This window comes from Manis javanica, chromosome 3, assembly GCF_040802235.1.
Source record: "Manis javanica isolate MJ-LG chromosome 3, MJ_LKY, whole genome shotgun sequence".
Classification (NCBI taxonomy): Eukaryota; Metazoa; Chordata; class Mammalia; order Pholidota; family Manidae; genus Manis; species Manis javanica.
Window position 1 is genome coordinate 30,887,040 of NC_133158.1, and position 17,281 is coordinate 30,904,320.

Consider the following 17,281-nt stretch of genomic DNA (forward strand, 5'->3'; position numbering starts at 1 on the left):
AAATTCAGTATAGGGGGGGTCAATGCTCAATGCACAATCATTAATCCATCTCAAGCCTAATTCTCGTCAGTCTCCAATCTTCTGAAGCATAACGAACAAGTTCTTACACGGTGAACGAATTCTTACATAGTGAATAAATTCTTACATGGTGAACAGTACAAGGGCATTCATCACAGAAACTTTCGGTTTTGATCACGCATTATGAACTATAAACAATCAGGTCAAATATGAATATTCGTTTGATTTTTATACTTGATTTATATGTTGATCCCACATTTCTCCCTTTATTATTATTATTTTTTTTATTTTTAATAAAATGCTGAAGTGGTAGATAGATGCAAGATAAAGGTAGAAAACATAGTTTAGTGTTGTAAGAGAGCAATTGTAGATGATCAGGTGTGTGCCTGTAGACTATGTGCTATTCCGAGCTAGACAAGGGCAATAAAACATCCACGGATGCAGAAGATTTCTCTCAAAGCAGGGGGGATGAGGTTCTGAACCTCACCTCTGTTGATACCCAATTTCTCACCTGATGGCCCCCCTGCGACTGTGCCTGTCTTAGGTTGTTCCTCCCTTGAGGAATCTTACCCATCTCTGGCTAACCAGTCATCTTCTGGGGCCATACAGGGAAATGTAAAGTTGGTAAGTGAGAGAGAAGCCATATTGTTTGAAAAGGTTAGCTTTTTACTTCTTTGCAGATTTATGCCCTGTGGCTTCTATGCCCAGCACTTGTCTCGAGGTATCTTTACCACCTGGAAGAAATATGATACTCGGTAACTTCGATATGAGGCACGAATTCTATTTAAGGGTTGTAATTAGGAAGGAAGAAGAAAAGCTATAGAGGTAGCATATGGAAGAAAACATGGGAGGATTGATTATTTCTTTGACATATCTTCTTGTAGAGTACCTTAAGTATGTATAGGTTTTAAACTACTAACTAATTTGCACTCACATATTAACATAATAGGAATACGGTGACATAAACAAAGCAAATCTATAATTACCATCCATCTCCAGTGAAGCCAAGAAAACCATTTAGGCACCCTAGGCATTTGTGAAAATTTGTCTATGATATGATGGATATTGTCCAACTATACTTGAACAGTCTGAGAGAAATCAGACAAATTAAAGCAGCCCATTTCTGGGATCTGTTCACATCCCATATGTTCTTTTAACCGTAGATAGTCTATAGTCATAAGATTATGGAGTGCTACACCTTGCACCCCTGCCAACTCCTGGTTGAGTTCCAACAGTACAGATCCGGTCAAATTCGTTGTCTCACTGTATGCACATGCCAGCCTAGACATCTCCCTCCTCATTCCAATGGCAAGTCCAGGAAACGGTGGGGTGGACGCAGCCACAACCGCAGCATCACCCGGATCCCTGTGGACGCTTTTTGATGATCATCCCCCGGCACGAGTCCTCCAGAGAGTGCTGATGCCGGAAGCTCCTCCTCATATCGTATCTTAGTTCATTTTCTGGGTAGCCAAGCTAGGCCTTGATCTTCTGCATAGAAACAAACAGACCCTTTGCCCACACTTTGACATGCCCTCTATACCACTGTGCAGAACTCATTGAAGCTGGGGGCTTTAAAGGGGGTTTGATTCTCATGGCAGGTCTCAGTCTCCTATCTGCTCTGACTTCCTTCCACCAGCCTCCGTTCTCTCCTAGTTCTCCCACCAGGCTTCCCCTTCTCTGCTCTCCAAGCTCCCTGCTCCCGCTGCTTGCTCCCCACTCTCTCCCTGCACTCCCCGTGGCCTCTACTTCCCCACCCCTAGCGCCAGGAACTCCTGGGCGGGTCTCTTGTGACTGGCGGACACCAGACCAATTACATACAAGGAACACGGGCATAGGTATTTCCTCTCCACCCCTCCCCTAGGCCTGTACTCTCAGTGACTGATCAGCAGCTCTGTCACAGGTAAACATCCTGACGCTATCATAAGCATGCAAAGCAGGCTCTTATATATACACAATGGGAGCTATTAAGGCCAAGTGGGAATCCTGGTCAGGAATTTCCATTTTCTTCACAAATGGCTATCCAGGTGGAAAAAGACAAATAACGATACGATTTCACATATTTATGGAATATAAAAACAAAGCAAAACAAAATGAACAAAACAGTAGTAGTCTCATAGAGAAGTGACTAGTGGTTACCAAGGGGGAGGGGGAGGGTAGGTAGGCTGAGGGGAATAAAGGGGCACAATAATTCACAATCACAATATAAGTTGCTCATGGGATGATAGTATAGCATGAAGAATACAATCAATGATTCTGTAACATTTATGTTGATAGAGTAACCACAGTAGAGGGGGTGAGGATTTAATATGGGTAACTGGTGAAGCACTGTATTCTACATTTGAAACTAAGATTGTATATCAATGATACTTCAATTAAAAAAAAAGGTGAAATGGCTTTCTTGTTATGTTAATGAAGACACTTTTTGAGACAGGGACCCTTGTTTTAGACAGAGTAGGGTGAGGGCCTTCAGAAGAAGCAAAACAGGATAATTACAGTCAGAACAACGTAACAATGTGCAGATAAACGTCTACAAAACTAGACGTTGGTAGAGTGGAGCGGGCATAAGGCCAGTAAAGCCAAAGAGTTAACCACTTAAAAATACAAAGCTCAGAAGGCCAGGAGGAACCTGACTTGGAATATTGAATACTCCCCAGACAAAGCAAAGTATCCAGCATAGGGTATGTTTTCAGTGTATAAATTAGCAACGGCTAAAAGGCCCAGCTTACTCAAGAAGAATTCTATCTTAAAGCTAAGATTGCATTTTAATCAGACAATAGCTCGGCCCACTTTGGAGGCAAGGCAGACAAGTTTTGATTGATCTGCTTCCAGACAGAAACTGCTATCCTGGGAAGGAATCTGATAAGACATTAAGTTTCTTCTTTTAATTTAACACAAAAAATTTACTGCTCTAAGATGAACATTCTGGGACCACTTAACAAACAAGTCCACACTCCCCTTTAAGTTTTTCTCCTATAACACCCCAGACCCTAAACCCTTAGGCATTCCTCTCTCTGTGGGTGCTTGCACTTTCTAAGTGTGTAACCTTTTGCCTTAAACCTTTTTCCCAATCTTTCAGTATGCCTCTCTCTCTCTCTCTGAGGTAGCCCACGTTCCCCTTTCTCTGAGTGTGCACTTTCTCTCTTTAAATAAAGCCTAAACTTTCAGGGCATCTCTCCTCCCTGAGGTTGCCTGCACTTTTTCTCTCTTTAAGTAACTTTAAATAAAACTTTTACTCTGCTTCACTACTGTGTCTCTGCCCTTCAATTCTTGCAGCGGACAAGAACCAAGGAAAACAAAACAATGCCTCCATTAACAGTTGGAACCTCCAATCTGCAGCCTGTGGGTCAGAAGCACAGGCAACAGCCTGGGACTTGCAACTGCAGCTGCATTTCTCTAATGATGTTGGGCGTCTTTTCATGTGCTTATTGGCCATTTGTGTATCTTCTTTGGAGAACTGATAGGAAGGGGATTTGCACTGTATCATACCATGGGGTGCAAGGGACCCACCATAAGAATAAAGGCTTGCAGAAGTCTGACCGTTACAACCAGATATAAACCCAAGCATATGTGGTCAATTAATATATGATAAAGGAGCCATGGACATACAATGGGGAAATGACAGCCTTTTCAACAGCTGGTGCTGGCAAAATTGGACAGCTACATGTCAGAGAACGAAACTGGATTACTGTCTATTCCCATACACAAAAGTAAACTCGAAATGGATCACAGACCTGAATGTAAGTCATGAAACCATAAAACTCTTAGAAGAAAACATAGGCAAAAATCTCATGAATATAAACATGAGCAACTTTTTTCTGAATACTTCTTGAGCAAGGGAAACAAAAGCAAAAATGAACAAATGGGACTACAACAAACTAAAAAGCTTCTGTACAGCAAAGAACACATCAACAGAACAAAAAGGCATCCTACAGTAGTAAACAACATATCCAATAAGGGGTTAACATCCAAAATTATATATATATAAAGAACTCACATGCCTCAACACCCAAAAAGCAAATAATCTGATTAAAAAATGGGCGGATATGAACAGACAAGTTTCCAAAGAAATTCAGATGGCCAACAGGCATATGAAAAGATGCTCCACATCGCTAATTATCAGGGAAATGCAAATTATTACCACATGAGATATCACCTCACACCATTGGGATGGCCAGTATCGAAAAGACTAGGAACAACCAATGCTGGAGAGGATGTGGAGAAAGGGGAACCCTCCTACACTGCTGGTGGGAATGTAAGCTAGTTCAACTATTGTGGAAAGCAGTATGGAGGTTCCTCAAAGAGCTCAAAATAGAAATACCATTTGACCCAGGAATTCCACTCCTAGGAATTTACCCAAAGGATATAATTTCTCAGATTCAAGACAGATGTACCCCTATGGTTATCGCAGCACTATTTACAATAGTCAAGATATGGAAGCAACCTAAGTGTCCATCAATAGATGAATGGATAAAGAAGATGTTGTACGTATACACAATGGGATACTATTCAGCCATAAGAAATAAATCCTACCATTTGTAACTATGGATGGAGCTGGAGGGTATTATGCTCAGTGAAATAAGCCAGGTGGAGAAAGACAAACACCAAATGATTTCACTCATTTGTGGAGTATAACAATGAAGCAAAACTGAAGGAACAAAACAGCAACAGACTCAGAGACTCCAAGAATGAATTAGTGGTTACCAAAGGGGAGGGGTTGGGGAGGGCGGTTGGAGAGGGAGGGAGAAGGGGATTCAGGGGTATTATGACTGGCACACATGGTGTGGGGGGGATCATGGGGAAGACAGTGTAGCACAGAGAAGGCAAATAGTGACTCTGTGGCATCTTGCTATACTGATGGACAGTGACTGCAATGGGGTATGGGGGGACACAGTAACATGGGTGAATGTAGTAACCACATTGTTTTTTCATGTGAAACCTTCATAAGAGTATATGTCAATAATACCTTAAAAAAAATAAAAAGTAAGCAAGTGCTTATACATCCTACAACTGGGATGAAGTTTGAAAACATTACACTAAGAAAGAAACCAAACACAAAAGGTCACATATTAAGTGATCCTTTTTATATGATATATCCAGAACAGGCAAATCCACAGAGACAGAAAGCATGTGAGTGGTTACTGGGGAGGAGTAAGGGGGCAATGAGCACTTAATGATATGAGTGTTTTACTGGCATGCTGTAAAAATAGTGAAACTAGAGAGAAGTGGTAGCTACACATTTTGAATACATTAAATGTCACTGAAATTTTCACTTTATAATGGTTAATTGTGATATATGAATTTCACCTCTATAAAAAAATTAATAAAAAAAATCTGACCCTGATGACCCACCAGAGCTTGCTTGTATGGCAGTGCCTCTCACAAGGAGAACGTTGAGCAAGATAGGGAAAGAAAGGATGCAGACCAGAGTCAGGGAGTGGAACAGAGTTGGGAACCCTCCAGAACAAGCTGTCACATTTGTTAACGCTACACGATAACAGAGATAACTTAGAAAGGCTTTCCTTAACCTCAGTTTATCAGGAAAACTAATTTCACATAAAAATAACAGAAAACTACTAGAGGTAAAATAGCATACAAAGATTCCCTTATGAGGAGGAAAAGAATACACAGGAAAACATCTGTACAGGCAGTGAAGGAAGAACATGTGCACAAAACAGAATCAAACTCACCCACTCTTTCAAAGCAAGCTAAGAGATATTTTTTAAAAGAAGACCTGAAAAAACAGCACAAATCAAAATTTTTAAACTCAAAAATGAGGTGACAAAACTCAAAGAATTACAAATAAAAACCATTTCAGAAATAAAGACTAAATTAGAAGAAATTTAAGAGCAAATAAACACAGCAGATAAAGCCTGAAGAGAAATAGGGTGTGGAAAAGAGGAAATGTTTAAAAAAGAAAGAGAGCGAAAATGATTGAGAAAAAAATAAAGCTACCCAACATCATTAGAGAAATGCAAATCAAAACCACAATGACATACCACTTCACACCCACTTGGATGGCTATAACGAAAAAGACATGACAAGTGTTGGAAAGGATGTGGAGAAACTGAAACCCTCGTACATTGCTTGTAGGAATGTAAAATGGTGCAGTAAATCAGAAAACAATTTAGCAGTGCCGCACAAAGTCAAACAGTTTCCACATGACTCAGCAATTCTATTCCCACAAAAATTTGTATATGAATGTTCATAGCAACATCATTCACAATAACTGAAAATGTCCTTCAACTAATGAATGTCTTAAAAAATGTGTCTATTCACATAATGGAATATTATTCAGCCACAAAAAGGAACAAAGCACTGATACATGCTAGGATACAAATTAACCCTGGAAACATGCTAAATGAAAGAAGCCAGTTACAGAAGATGATGTATTATACAATTCCATTTAGAGGAGATGTCCAGAATAGGCGAATCCACAGAGACAGAAAGGAGCTGTTGTGCCATGGGTGGGGCTAGGGTGGGGTAGACAGGGTCTGCTGATGGGGATTCTTTTTGCAGTAATGAAAAAGTTCTTGAAATTAGATAGTGATGATGGTTATGTACCTTCGTGAATATACTAAGAACTATAGAACCATATACTTTAAAAAATGGTGAACTGTCAGCAATCAGACCACACAAATAAATAAAAGGCATCCAGATTGGCAAGGAAGAAGTCAAACTGTCTCTGTTTGCAGATGATATGATATTGTACATAAAAAACTCTAAAACCCTCCAAAACCACTAACTCTAATATCTGAACTCAGCAAAGTTGCGGGATACAAAATACACAGAAATCTGTTGCATTCCTATACACTAATGATGAATAGCAGAAAGAGAAATCAGGAATACAATTCCATTCACAATTTCATCAAAAAGAATAAAATACCCAGAAATAAACCTAACCAAGGAAGTGAAAGACCTATACCCTGAAAACTACAGGACACTCTTAAAAGAAAATAAAGAGGACACTAAAAAGGAAATTCATCCTATGGTCTTGGCTAGGAAGAATTAATATTGTCAAAATGGCCATCCTGCCTAAAGCAATCTGAAGATTCAATGCAATCCTTATCAAAATACCTACAGCATTCTTCAATGAACTAGAGCAAATAGTTCTAAAATTCATATGGAACCACAAAAGACCCCAAATAGCCAAAGCAATCCTGAGAAGGAAGAATAAAGCAGGGGGAATTACACTCCCCAACTTCAAGCTCTACGACAGTGCCACAGTAATCAAGACAATTTGGTACTGGCACAAGAACAGACCCATAGACCAGTGAAACAGAATAGAGTCCAGATATAAACCCAAGCATATATGGTCAATTACGATATGATAAAGGAGCCATGGATATACAATGGGGAAATGACAGCCTCTTCAACAGCTGGTGTTGGCAAAACTGAACAGCTACATGTTAGAGAATGAAACTGGATTACTGTTTAACCCCGTACACAAAAGTAAACTCAAAATGGATCAAAGACCTGAATGTAAGTCATGAAACCATAAAACTCTTAGAAAAATGTATAGGCAAAAATCGCTTGGACATAAACATGAGCAACTTCTTCATGAACATACCTCCTTAGGCAAGGGAAACAAAAGCAAAAATGAACAAGTGGGACTATATCAAACTAAAAAGCTTCTGTACAGCAAAAGATACCATCAGTAGAACAAAAAGGCATCCTACAATATGGGAGAATAGATTCATAAATGACAGATTCGATAAAGGGTTGACATATAAAATATATAAAGAGCTCACACGCCTCAACAAACAAAAAGCAAATAAGCCAATCAAAAAATGGGCACAGGATCTGAACAGATACTTCTCCAAAGAAGAAATTCAGATGGCCAACAGGCACATGAAAAGATGCTCCACATTGCTAATCATCAGGGAAATGCAAATTATAACCACAATGAGATATCACCTCGTATCAGTTAGGATGGCCAACATTCAAAAAACAAACAACAACAAATGTTGGCGAGGTTGTGGAGAAAGGGGAACCCTCCTACACAGCTGGTGGGAATGTAAACTAGTTCAACCATTGTGGAAAGCAGGATGGAGGTTCCTCAAAAAGCTCAAAATAGAAATACCATTTGACCCAGGAATTCCACTTCTAGGAATTTACCCTAAGAATGCAGCAGCCCAGTTTGAAAAAGATATATGCACCCCTATGTTTATCACAGCACTATTTACAATAGCCAAGAAATGGAAGCAACCTAAGTGTCCATCAGTAGATGAATGGATAAAGAAGATGTGGTACATATACACAATGGAATACTATTCAGCCATAAGAAGAAAACAAATCCTACCATTTGCAACAACATGGATGGAGCTAGAGGGTATTATGCTCAGTGAAATAAGCCAGGCAGAGAAAGACAAGTACCAAATGATTTCACTCATCTGTGGAGTATAACAACAAAGAAAAAACTGAAGGAACAAAACAGCAGCAGATTCACAGAACCCAAGAATTGACTAACAGTTACCAAAGGGAAAGGAACTGGGGAGAGATAAGGGGGAAAACGGGACATTATGATTACCACACATAATGTAGGGGGGTGGGGACATGGGGAAAGGCAGTATATACAGAGAAGACAAGTAATAATTCTATAGCATCTTACTACACTGATGGACAGTGACTGTAATTGGGTATGTGGGGGGGACTTGATAATAGGGGGAGTCTAGTAACCATAATGTCGTTCAAGTAATTGTACATTAATGATACCAAAATTTAAAAAATAAATAGATAAAATAAATGAAAAAGAAAATTAAAAATTTAAAAAAAATGTATTGAAAAAAAAAGGGTGAACTGTATGGTATGTAAATTCTATCTTAATAATAATAATAATAATAAAAAGGTTAACTGTATGGTATGTAATTCTATCTTAATAATAAAAAAAGGTTAAAAACAAAATACACATACAAAACTCCCAGTTTCAGCTGCTGTCCTTAAACTGGCCAGCTAAGGTCTCTAGCGAATACTTGTTGACTATTTTGGGGTTACTCTTCTCCTACTGCTTCCTTCCTCCTCCTGCTAGGATACCAATACAATGCAGTTCCATAGTTGTTTGTGATTCACTCTTCTCTGCTGGTATTTTGGAATTTGTGGAAATGCCTTGTTACCCACTTTTTTTGTAAAATGAGGTTTTGGGTTTGCTACCTAGTTGCTGTTGGTTTTTACATGGAGCTATGGAAAGCCTGAAAAACTATGGAGTCACTCCCCACCATTTTCCCAGAAACCTCACAGTCTTATTCATTTTAGTAAGTTAGTCAGACAGGGATCCTGAGGCCCCAAGTAACAAGACCATGAGAGAGGCTCCTGGGACCTCGAGGGCTGGGCAGGCTGTGCATCCCCTGAATCTGAGAGCCTGTTTAAGTACAGTGTCAAGCTGGGAGCTATGCACTTTAAGTTCTCCTTTGGGTAGATTCCAGAAGTGTATGGAGCCTTCAGAGCCAGACTGGCTGTGCAGAGAGAAGGCACACAAATTCCAGGGTTCTGCCCCAGCACAGTGCCTTCTCTAAATCATTTATCTTCTGAGCCTCATTTGCCTCACCATGAAATGGGAATAGGACCTTTTACCTTGCAAATCTATATGTTTGTTAGTTTCTTCTTTCCTTCACAAACAATTGCAAAGATTACATGACCCATAGTTTGGGTTCAAGAAACGTGTGTCCCCCACTCCCCTCCCCACTGTCCACAGTGCTTTCTTTTTTTACTGTTTCTACCTTAATGTTCAATAACTCAAAGTACAGGGAACTAAAATCTTACGATGCTTTTTACAACAACACTCAGTTCTCGGGGGACCCAATGACCACCGCAAGGCACGTCAACCTCAGGTGTCCACAGCAAAAGTGGTAGGTCCGCGGGCTGCTACTGCTGCCTGGCAGGGCCCTGGCTCTCCCCGGCTGGGCAGCTTGCCAGGAGGAACCAGTGCCAACCCCTGCCCAGGGCTGCATGGGACTGGTGCACCCTGGCCTCCCTGGATGCAGTCTCTGCCTGGTTTCAGAGCTAACAGGTTACCAAGCATGTCTGACTGGCTCCCCACCCCCACCCTGCCACCACCGGCACAGTGCAGAGCAGTGACCCTTATACCCCTCTGCAGGGTCTACAGGAGACACAAGGCGAGGTGACAGAGCCATCCCCTGCATGCAGGCAGGGCCTAGACTCACCGTGTGAGCGTTGTTGATCTTCTTCACTTCCCACTGGCCCTCTCCAGTGTAGGTCAGCAGGGAGATGGCCCCATCCGAGCTCCCACAGGCCAGGATCAGGCCATAGTCATGGGGGGCCCAGCACACAGAGTTTACTGCAGGAAGGAGGGAGGCACAGTGACCAGAGCTTGATTTCCAAAATTTGCTGTTTTACTGAATTTCTCAACTAAAATTTCAGAGATCAAAATACATACATACATACATACACACATACATAAAATTGCCAGATCATCAGGGAGAGGCTGCAATTCTGTCAATTAAGGAGATTAAAAAAACCCATTACCTGCTACTGTAATTTCATTAACTAAAGTCTATCTTAACAAAGAGCAGGAGGGACAATAACCTGAGACAGTTAAATGAATAAACCATTAAGATGAATAGTTACAGTGAGTAAGTCTGTAAGAAGTTCACTGTGTTGTCTTTGCTTTTCTCATTTTGCTCTGCACTGGCTTAGGGTCTGAAGGCCTCACCTCTGCCGTGGACTAGCAGAAAAGCCAACCAAAGCCCCAGGGACAAACAAGGAGCATTGCAAGGGGAAAGGAACTAGAGCAGTAGCCAGATGCCTTTGTCACCCAAGGGTCCCCTGCCCTCCCGCTCCTGCCATAGTGTTACCCGAGGAGTCATGTCCTGTGTGCTCGTGTGTCTTCTCCCAGGTGCCATTTTCCTCTTTCCAGATAATGACTTTCCGGTCGTAGGAGCAGGATGCCAGAATATTGCCATACATGGGGTGGGCCCAGGCCACTTGCCACACAGGCCCCTCATGCCTGGAAGGGAAGACGGCCAGAGGCTGCTCAGACGGGCCAGAGGAACCCGCCATGCCCTGCAAACTGCCTACTTTGGACAGAACTGAATGGCTTCCTTGGTAGGCAGATGCAGTATCTCAAGACAGAACAGCCTAAGAATTTCTGAAGGGAGAGCTGTATAATGGCCTCTTTATAAAGGGACCTTTATTGGGCAGAGAGGATGCTGCAGCCCAGAGAAGTCACAGAGGCTCTGAAAGTGAGTCAGGACCCTCAGTGAGCCTCTGTCCCAACTTGGCAGAACCGCCAAGTGCCCCACAAATGCTCAGTATTTGCAGAGTGAGTTGTTTTTCGTTCTTCTAGATGGTCAACTTCTTGCAGCAGTATCCATTTCATTTAGAGAATTTTCATTAGTCTTTTAATTTGCTCAAAAGGCATGCCTCTCTCTTCTCTTCTGGTCATTATGCCATTCGTCTGGGTAAATGCTGCCTGAGCACATACCGGGTGCTGGACTGTCCGGGGCAGTCTCTCTGGCCCAGGGCAGGGCAGCATCCTCCCACACAGAAGGCAGTGCGGCACAGAGGCGATGGGCCAGGCTCCTGCACACCCACTCCCCATTTGTTAGACCATGTCCTCCCCTTAGTCTCTTAATGGAGGTATCAATCAGTAAGGCTTCTTTCATAGGGTGGTCAAGAGGGGAAATATTTATAACTCTTGTAAAGAGTGTAGACTAGTGCTTGGTACAAGGAAAGGAAAAAAGCACTCCATGACTCTTAGCTGTTATTGCTGCTCGGCATTTGCTCCTTCACCCTGGGGCTGCAGATACTCCCCTACTCCTCCCTCTGGCTGGGAGAACGGTACATTCCCAGGTCCTACAAAGGAGCTGCTACTGAAATGCTCAGTTGACTTAAGTGTCCGACAACTAGCATAGTTCTAACTGAGGAAAACAGAATGGGCGTGTGAACTTCCTATCCCTTCAATATTTCACATTCTTCAAGCAAAAGAGAATTGCAGAGCAGAAAGGACTGAGTGGCAGCAGATGTGATTTTCTCTGCCAGGGGCAGCAGCCAGTCTCAACCTAGCACTCTCTGCCTGGCCAGGAGCTGCTGCCCAGGGAAAGTGGCATCTGACTCCTCAGTCACTCAATTCTTGACACTCAGGAAGAGGGGTGCTTCTAGGCCCATCTCCCCAAACAGCATTTAGTTACGTCTCCTTTAGTTCAGTTAACAAGTATGTACTGAGCAGCTACTTGTCAGGGGCTTGATCTCTCCTGTGCAGTCTGGTGAAGGCGACAGTCCCTTCTCAGAATAATGGCTTAAATATGCACAGCTAGGATTATAAAGGAAACCCAACTATACCAAAACATCGAAACTTTTAAGAAAAATTTGTGATACGTGACTTGTGTGCTTCTTTGTTAACACATTAACAAATTCCAGTGGCAGGTCTAATCACCACTCTAGATTCAAGTAGTGATGAGCATAAGTGCTGCTGTGAGTCAGCTACAACCACTGCAATGTGATATGAAAACATCTGTGACTTCTGGTAACAAAGTGGCAGGTACCATCACTACTACTGTGATTTCTGGCTAACAGTCATAATCGGAGGAAATGTTAAATATCAGTCACTGAAAGTAAAAATATGATGTTTTTTCCCTTCCCTAGTTCACTCTCCACTGAATTCTATCCACAGAACCTTAGAGATCTTGGAAACCCAGATAAAGAGTCCCCATCTATTTGAAAGGCAGTGAACTGAGGGAAAGAACTAAAGATATGGCCAGAAAAATGAAAGCCAGGATCTTAAGAATCAAATTGCCAGGAGAAGAGTAAATCAAACATGTTTGTATTCACTCATTACCTGCCACAGGCAAATTGGCAAAATTATGGGGTTTATAGAATCACTACTACATTCTTATATTACCATCCTGAGTGGCACTTGAGATGATGCTGGCTAAACTTGCAAGAAAAATAAAAGGTAGTTTCCCACCTTTGAACATAGCAGTAGCTACTGAAGGCTTGCTGTGGGAAGGCTCTACCTGTGGGGAAGCATCATCAGCTCATTTGACAGGGAGTGGGTGAGGGTTCCAAGAAGTTGACTGACTCTCTCACCCAAGGTCTTCTCGTGGGCATTTGGAGGGCAGAGCTGGGATTCACTCCTGGATCAAGTCTGCTGAGGAGAGCAGCTGGGTGGGACCTGGGTGTCCTCTTTGCTAACTGTACTGCAGGGCTGTGTGACCTGGGCTCTCAGCCTTTCCTGTCATGCCTAAGAAGCCCAGCCATTCTTCTACTCCCCACCCAGGGTTGCCTGCACTCACCCCCTGAGGTCAGCGATGAGGATCTGCCCTCCGTTGCGCACATCGAAGATTTTGACGGACCTGTCTGATGAGCAGGTGGCCAGGCGGGTGCCATAGTAGTCCATCTGCGCATCATGCTGCAAAGGGAGGACAGCTTGGGAGGCCCGCAGGCTGTGTGGGTCAGGTGGGGCAGGGCAGGACAGTCATCAGGACTCAGAGCCCAGTTTGAACCAAAATCTATCTGAATTTAACCTAACCTCAAAGAACCACCACCATCAGGCAGGAAGCTAGCATGTCAACATTCTCACTTGTCTCAACGTCTTTCCAAAAGGGACAACAAAAACCATACCTAGCTGCTTATAGACCCTTTACATACACCAAAGTCCTTTCCATCCTGTCCCATAGGGTGGGTATGGGAGGAAAAAAGCTGGCCTAGCTTCCCTCTTCTTTCTCTTTCCTTAGGCTCCATGTCCTGAGGCTCCGTAGGCTACAGGGGAAGACACCAGAGGTTCAGCAAGGCCCCAGAACCCAGGGCTAACCCTGATCCAAAGCAGGTCTCCTGACTACCTGTAGGCCTCAATCAGGCCCGCCACGATGCATATCTGGCACAGGATTCCATTCAGACATTTGGGCTCCTTCCTCCACTTATGCCCCTGGATCCTTTGTGCACCTTTGTTCCTGGGTTTCTACTTGACCTTTCTCCTAGTAATATGCCCATTACCTCCTCTCCACCCAAGCCTTAGATGCAGCTGAGGTCTAGTCCCACCACTGACGAACCGACTTGTTTGATGTTGACTGGCCACCCAGACCAAGGGCTGGGCCCTGCCCAGAGCTCCTCGTCCACCTGGGTGATGGCTCCTCGGAGCTGCTATGCTGACCACCCTGCTGAACATACTGGCCCCTCCTGTTTGCTGGCCCTGTCTATTCCAAGAGACGGCACTTTCCTCAGCTGTCTCGCCTTGGGGATTTCAGGAACTATCAGCCATCACTCGTGGGGTTTTCAGAGCAATTACACCCTGCCAACAGAAGCCATCATTCTGTCTGCTTCAACATCCTTTCCTCGCCTCTTGACCCAAGGAAAACATTCTGATTCCTCTTTGGACGTCAACCCTACACCCATTATTCCAAGTCTTGGCTTCTTGGAAGGCAGGAATGAAGGTGTTAAGATAGATTTCTCTGCAAGATAGATTTCTGAAGCCCTTCAGCAGGGTGCTCTCACATACTTTGGGAGGAAGCAGGGCATCATACCTAAGAGATTTAAATCCTGTCTCCTTAGCTTACCTGCTGTGCAACCTTGGAAAAATTACCTAATTTTGAACCTCAGTTTCCTTACCTTTAAATGGGACTAATGATGGCATCTGCTTCAAGGGTTGTTTTGAAGGTTAAATGAGATACTGAATGACAAGTATTCACCTGGAGTCTGACACTTAGTTGGCATGCCGACATTAGTCATTACTACTTTACCTCTTCTGTTCCTCAAAATGAGCCCACATAAGTAGGCAGCATATTCATTATTTTTCCCATTGTAGCTGTGAGGAAATCGTGTCTGGTTCAGAAAAGAGATTGCCTAGGGAATCTCAGACTGGATCTTCTTAGCCAAGGTGCCATGCTATCTCCAAAGAAGTGTGGTCTTACAGCTGGACCACATACAACTGCTTCGAGGGAATATATACAACTTCAAAACCAGGCAACCTCTCAGAAGCCCAAAAGCAAGTACTGGCAGGCAGGGCGTGAGGGCAGGGACGCTGGGATGAAACGCTGTAAGCTGAAGGAGCAGGGTCTTGTTCAAAGGCTGCCTGGACTGCTTGGCCCTGCATGAAGCAGTCTGAATCTCTGCTGCTGAAGACTTTAATCTCTGAACCTTCTCCCACAGCCCTGTCTTCTTATATTGAGCCCTGAGTTTGCCTCCCAGGAAACACCCTGAGTTAATGACTTTGGGTTCAAAGGGCCTTGTCTGGCCTGCTGTCTGCTGTGGTACAACCTGGCTCTGCCTTAGGCTTTCACGGTGCCTGCCCTCTGGTTTTGTATTCAGTCATCTTCCTAATCTCTCTTCGTTAGCTCCCTTTCCAATGGGGCTAAGAAGTGGCGGCAGCAGGAAGACAGGTGGAAAGACTATTGTCAAACCTCTGCACCCACTGAGCCTCCATCCCAGAGCAGATTACTTTGTTGGCCAGAGGACTAAGGAAGGGCCTTGGGCTACAAACCGTTCTCAGGCTCTTCCCACGGCTCTGCCAACTCAACCGCACTGCTGGGAGACTGACCCTGAGGCAACAGCCTGACTGGCAACAGCCGTAAAGCCACACAGGATTCGTGCGAGAGCCAGAAATGCTTCTCTCCCACAGAAATTCCCATGTACAAGAGGGAGGGCTAAAGGAATACTTACAATCATGTCCTCATGGGAGGTGTCCACCGTGTTAATTACCGACACCTAGAACCAAAGATATCATTCATAAATGAACTGACAGCAGTTAGAATGGAATCCTCTCATTAAATCCACCGACCACTTATTTATTTTTATTTATTTATTTTTGCTATCATTAATCTACAATTACATGAAGAACACTATGTTTACCAGGTTCCCCCCCTCACCAAGTCCCCCAACACACCCCACTACAGTCACTGTCCATCTGCATAGCAAGATGCTATATAATCACCACCTGTCTTCTCTATGTTGTACAGCCCTCCCTGTACCCCCCCACAACACTATACATGCTAATCACAATGCCCCCTTTCTTTTTCCCTGCCCTTATCCCTCCCTTCCCACCCATCCTCCCCAGTCCCTTTGCCTTTGGTAACTATTAGTCCATTCTTGGGTTCTGTGATTCTGCTGCTGTTTTGTTCCTTCAGTTTTTCTTTCTTATACTCCACATATGAGTGAAATCATTTGGTACTTGTCTTTCTCTGCCTGGCTTATTTCACTGAGCATAATACCCTCTAGCTCCATCCATGTCACTGACCACTTCTAAAGTTCCTGACTACATTTGTTCATTTGTTTGTTCAGTAAACATTCACTCGAGGTAGCTTTTTTTTTTTCCACTAAATAACTTATTTTTTATGAGAAAGACATTTAAAATGAAATATACTGTAGAAATAGCCCAAAGGCTAAGTCATTTTATATAAATTGAATTAGTCCCAGGTAAATTTACACTTATCTTCATATAATAATAGCAAAGAAAGACATTATAAATTAGATTTTGTACTGCACAAGTTTACTGTTTCATATAAAGCAACACCCTAGATCTCAGATTTACTGCTAATCTATCCCTTAATTTTTTTTTTTTTTTTGAGAGGGCATCTCTCATATTTATTGATCAAATGGTTGTTAACAACAATAAAATTCTGTCAGTACAAGCGCAGTCATCACATAAACTTTCGGTTTTGATCACGCATTATGAACTATAAACAATCAGGTCGAATATGAATATTCATTTGATTTTTATACTTGATTTATATGTGAATCCCACATTTCTCCCTTATTATTATTATTATTTTTAATAAAATGCTGAAGTGGTAGGTAGATGCAAGTTAAAGGTAGAAAACATAGTTTAGTGCTGTAAGAGAGCAAATGTAGATGATCAGGTGTGTGCCTGTAGACTAAGTGTTAATCCAAGCTATACAAGGGCAATAAAACATCCATGGATGCAGAAGATTTCTCTCAAAACAGGGGGGGTGAGGTTCTAAGCCTCATCGAGGTAGCTTCTTTTTGCCAAGCACCATGCCAGCAATGGGAGACATAGATACAAATATGAGGTCCTTCTTGCCCTGAGAAGCTTACACATAAATAATCCTAACATGGCAAGATACATACTTTAATGGTGGTTTACATGTGCTACAGCAGCCTCAGGGCTGGTGGTGGTGACATGAACTGGGGCTTAGATGATGAGGAATCTGGCAGGTGGCACAAGGCAAAAATGTACAGTCCAGGGAGAGAATAACATGAGCAAAGAGCGTGGATGGCAAGCAGTCCTGGCTACCAGCGAGCATGAAGAGTCGCTGAGAGAGCTATGGATGGTGTTTTCCCTTCTTGGTTACAGAGC

General features: G+C 42.9%; 1 protein-coding gene across 2 annotated transcripts in view; it reads right to left on the reverse strand.

Annotated features, from left to right (window-relative positions):
* Positions 1-17,281, reverse strand: part of SEC13 (SEC13 homolog, nuclear pore and COPII coat complex component) — a 45,871-nt gene that overhangs the window by 26,336 nt on the left and 2,254 nt on the right. Inside the window, exons 2-5 of one of the 2 annotated variants that reach the window (XM_017677910.3) lie at positions 15,628-15,672; positions 13,266-13,381; positions 10,827-10,978; positions 10,176-10,309 (exon numbers count right to left, since the gene is read on the reverse strand). In XM_017677910.3, the coding sequence (XP_017533399.1) occupies positions 10,176-10,309; positions 10,827-10,978; positions 13,266-13,381; positions 15,628-15,672 (447 nt within the window). Of the gene's footprint in view, positions 1-10,175; positions 10,310-10,826; positions 10,979-13,265; positions 13,416-15,627; positions 15,673-17,281 lie in introns of those variants that run through there. The other variant, XM_037000253.2, reaches the window with a different exon arrangement.